We start from the raw sequence: 4789 nt of genomic DNA, 5'->3' as shown, positions 1-4789 counted from the left end.
CTGTGGATATCATTTTAAACCAGAAATATTAAGATCACCCAGAGATTTTCCTGTTCTTTCCCTAAAATAATCTGTGTGTTCTTAGAAGGAGATGATCATTTCTTTTTCCTTTTCTTTTTTGTCTCCCCTAATCTTAATACAGGCCAATATGGCAGATTATGAAGAAACTGTAATGAAAGCAAGAGAAGCATGGAAAATCTGGGCAGATGTAAGTGGCCTTTTTTTTTTTATCCTGTAAAAAATATACTGCTTGACAGGTAAATATCTTTGAATTCAAACTGCTGCTTAAAGAACAATACAGAATTACAGAGTCAAAGGATAAGCAGTCTAAAAGAGAAGAAAGCTTTACTGGGGCTGACTCTTAGGAGAACCCAAGGGAATATAGGGAGAAAATTTAGAATTAGAGGGTACTAGGGGGAGGAAGGGTCCTAGCTCAGAACAGCCTAGGTGAATGACCAGATGAGGAATTCAAGGCCCCAGGACCCTCAGTCTGCAAAAACGGGAATGTGGACAGTCTTTGTTTGGCGTTGCGACATCTGCCTCTACCTGGATGCTATCAGCAGGCTGCAACAGTCAGGGTACCCTTCTGCCCTCCCTTCCCAGCCCACACTGCCCTAACATACACCACGTAAGAGGATTCCATTCCTGTTGTAATTGCAGTGAAACAAAGACCTGATGAGCTTGTCATGCCCTTTGCTTAAACGGGAGCTTCTTGAGGACTGTGATGCCCTGCTAAAGCCCTAGGATGCCTTTTCCACTTTGGCCTTCAGTATATGAGTATTTTTAAGTGGATTAAAACTGTATTAATGTAGCATAAACATGAATTATGAAGTTGTTATTCTCCAAAGTTATTCGAATTCATAATTGAACAAAGAGAAAGAAATGTCTGTGCTAAAGATAACTGTGCAGATTTATCTAGGGGGTGTTGGGGGGACTAGTATCAGCACAGGTTGACATTCCTTGTTCAAAGAGCAGTGACCTTAGTAGACAATGGGGTGGCTCTTTCAGAGGGCAGGGGCTTGAGTTCCTCCACTGTTTGATCAGGCTGTGAGGCATGTTCTGCCTCCTAGGTCTCTGTGTCTCCTGCTGGGGTTATCTGAACAAGTACGGGAATTGCCTGGAGCTGGCTTGAACTAGAGCTGTTCCTACCAGAGGGCTAAGGCCTGGAGGAGAGAACAGTCTAGGTACAGGATGGTTTGGGTACATTGCTTCCACCCCACCCTCCATAGGTTTTCGCATACCACCAAATATTTTAGCCCTGAGGCTGTAGAATCTCTTGAAGGCTTAATCCAGGTCTTCCCCTAAGTAAATTACTTAACCATCTTGTGCTTTGTTTTGTGAAAAGAAACCTGGTGAGCCTCTCTCCCCCGTTATCTTGATGGTTAAATATTAGCATTAAATAAGTTAATCATTTAATTTAGGCTGGCTGGGGTTGTAAGAATTATAAAGCCACATACTGGGTTGGGATTACTGAGACTGCAGTTTTCTCTGAATCAGTAGTTGCACTGGAGCTTGGGGGAAGGGAGAGTTAGGGGAGATAAGAGAATCCTGGGTTGGATACAGCTTTGCTGCCAACCAAGAGACCAGCTCTGTGCAAAAGCTTCTATTATCCTGAATGTAAGTTGGGTTCACGGTTCCATGAGAGGCAGTTAGAAACATCCTAGAGCTTGTTAAAGGCCCCCCAGTGTGAATTGGGTTGCCTGACTGGGTCCTCACCAGTGTGCTTAAAGGGACTTACAATAATATTCAACTAGCTGATAAAGGGTTGATTTACAAAAGTAGGGGAACTGAGGAAATGAATATATCAGGGAGAAAGAGAAGGTGATAAATTGGTAATGCGTCCTGCTAGTTCCACCAACCTGGATTCCCAGCGGTATGTTGAGAGCCAAGAGGAGCCAGAGGAGCAAGCAAGAGCCAAAACCAGAAACCTCACAAGACCCACGTGTCTGGTCTTAGACCAAACCTGGCTGCTTAACTGCACGCTCAGATCCCAGCAATCCTCCCTTCTATGATTATGGAATTTATAGTTTCTGTATCTTGGTATCTTGTTATTGAACACAAGCCTCAGTTTGCCTCAGTCAATAAAAAGACAATTTGAGGACAAGGAAAGTGGTTTAATTTGTCGACAAATGAGAAGGGCAGCACACTCATGTCTGAAAGACCACTGTCCTGCCCTTTTCAGGGTGCAGGGTTACTTATACAAAGGGAAGCAAAAAGGGGGAGATGGGCAAGGGTCTGCAAAGGGGAGGGTGCGGGGTCAGCACAGAGATGGGGACCCTTGGGCGCCAGCTTGTTTTTTCAACAGCTGCTGCTTAGCTTCCTTTTCCTTGGAATGCAAGACAAACCTGTCAAACAAGGGAAGAGACATTGCAAGGAATAGGGAAAGGCAAAATAGGGAAAGACCAATCCAGTCATAAAGAAGACTAACTTGTCAAACAAGGGGCAAAGACAAACTTGTTAATACTTATCTGAGAGGCCAGTCATTTGTAACTGTATCAGCTTTGGTCTGGAGTGGGGGGTGGAGTGGAGTTCCTTCAGGGCATTCTGGCCCCTCCCCAACACTACTGCAGCCCCCCCAACGCTACTGCTGACCTGGAACCCCAATAGCATGCTGATAGTGAGCAAAAAGCCAAGAGACAAGACATGAGCCAAGAAGCCAAGAAATCCCCAAAGGCCCACGTCTGCTTTTATATCCAACCTGGCTGTTTAAGTCCACCAGGTCCCAGCAATCCTCCCGTGGTGATGATGAGATTGTCTCAGTGCCTGGGGTGGGGGGTGGGGGGTAACCCACAAAACCTGTATCTGTAGAGTTTGTGCAGGACATCCCTAACAAGCTGAAAAACACCAGCTGGATAGAGAATAGTGCAGCACAATTTATTGCTTCAAAAAAAAAAAAAAAAAGAATTTCATTCTGATCTAAGAGTATTACATGGTACATAATTCTTATTTAAAAATGGATAATATTAGGAGAACTAATGCTTGGGGGTCCAGGTATATACTATTGGTTGAGGAATAACAGTTGCAACAGCCAAATGTGAGAGCAGGAAAGCATGGATTTATTGTAGCAAAAGGGAAGAGTTTCTGATGGCAGGAGTAGATACCCATTTATGCCAGCCCTGTCTGTAACTATGTTATGTCAGACTAACTTTCCCAGCAAGCCAGACTATCGATTAAGCACCAAGTCATGGCTGTTTATTCCGCAACCGTCTTGGGACCAGATCTTGCCCTTGGTGGCTACTAAATCAGCTAACAATCCAGCAAAAATTGTGCTTGTATGTTTCTAAGTTCTATATTGTCATAAATCATTGTCCCATGTCTCAGATTTTCCTGTTGCCCTAGTCCTTCTGGTCTCAGTATAGTAAATAAGATAATCAAATTTGATCCCATTACTTCCTCCTCGATACAGAATGTTTTTAGTTACATTTGGTGCATTTCTCTTCAAGTCTTTAGTGTGTTTATCTCATAGTTGTGACTGTTATATAGGACTGCATAAGTGCATGGCATGTGTCTAATGGTCTGTGATCACATCACATACCAGGTTTATGTTACTGCATATTTTAAAGAATCATTGTTTTCCTCTGTGTGTGTGTGTGTGTGTGTGTGCTTTAATAATATAACAGTTTCCTCTGTGTGTTTTTTAATGAATAGACTGCTTTTCAGAGCAGTTTTAGTTTAACAGTGGGGAAGGGACATTTTTCACTTCGCTTCCGGGTTCTGTGGCTGGTTTAATAATTTAATTTTGGCCCTCCCTGGTGGCACAACTGGTTAGAATGCAGCACTGCAAGCTAGCCACAGTCTCTTCAATGAGAGTTCGATCCCCACCGGAGGTGCCCACATGGTGCGGCAGACCTCTCCTGTCTCACCTGCCGCTCCCCTCAGCAGTGTATTTCAGTGAATCTGCCTGTTCTGCTCCCCACTCTGTCTCTGGTGAATCCTCTCACCTCCCCTGCACCTCTGGCCATATGTACCCCAGTTCTGTATGCATAAATAAATATTTTTGAAAATTAAATTTATATAAAGTAGATTAACAGGAAAAAGGCGAAATTTCAATTTTGTGCCTACAAGGTAGAGGCACAAGTGCAAGAACTGAAAAACAATCCTGCACTTGAGCTAAGAGCCTGAGGCTTCAAAAGGGAGGAAGACAATTCACATAAAAGTGAGAAGAGCAGTTTTTGGTAAACAAATGTTTGCAGATAAGTTTCTCAGATATAAAATTTTTTCTTGGGTAATTGCGCTCTTCCAAAAACTGGTCCCTGTATAAGTTCTTTTAGGTGGTTTAAAAGGTTGTAAAAAGCTTTTCCTGTATTGCCTGGGCCTGATTTGCTAAGAGCTCAAAATAATTAACATGCCAAAAGCAGGACTATGGGGTGGCTTGAAAGACAAGCAGAAAGTATCAAGTTCCTGTTTTCCCTAGTCTGGATGCAGTTTCCCCTATCAGTAACTTTGTGTTAGCCTGGTGTATTTGTCACAATTGGTGAGCCAGTATAGATACATTGTTAATAATGAAAGTCTACTTTTTATATTAGAATTCACACTTGGTGTAATTTTTTAATTAAAAAATTTTTATTTTTTATTTAGTGGAGGAATTGGGTTGTAGGCTAGAGGTGGGGGGAGGGATGGGGATGAGAGGATTCGCTAGAGACAGAGTAGGGAGCAGAACAGGTGGCTTTACTGAAATATGCTGCTGAGGGGAACAGTGGGGCAGACAGGAGAGGTCGCTTCGCTTCCCTGCGTGACGTGGTGTCACCTGGGATCCCGTTTATTAGAAATTGCATTAAGCCCCTCTGGT

The 4789-nt window shown here is 43.2% G+C and overlaps 1 protein-coding gene across 1 annotated transcript in view; it reads left to right on the top strand.

The window, feature by feature from the left end:
* Positions 1-4789, top strand: part of ALDH7A1 (aldehyde dehydrogenase 7 family, member A1) — a 36642-nt gene that overhangs the window by 2296 nt on the left and 29557 nt on the right. Inside the window, exon 3 of the mRNA XM_012727741.1 lies at positions 143-208. Coding sequence (XP_012583195.1) covers positions 143-208 — 66 coding nt within the window. The remainder of the gene's footprint in view (positions 1-142; positions 209-4789) is intronic.

This window comes from Condylura cristata, unplaced genomic scaffold, assembly GCF_000260355.1.
Source record: "Condylura cristata isolate star-nosed mole 26May11 unplaced genomic scaffold, ConCri1.0 scaffold00021, whole genome shotgun sequence".
Taxonomy (NCBI): Eukaryota; Metazoa; Chordata; class Mammalia; order Eulipotyphla; family Talpidae; genus Condylura; species Condylura cristata.
The sequence above is the reverse complement of the archived record's forward strand: the minus strand, read 5'-3'. Positions and strand labels throughout refer to the sequence as shown.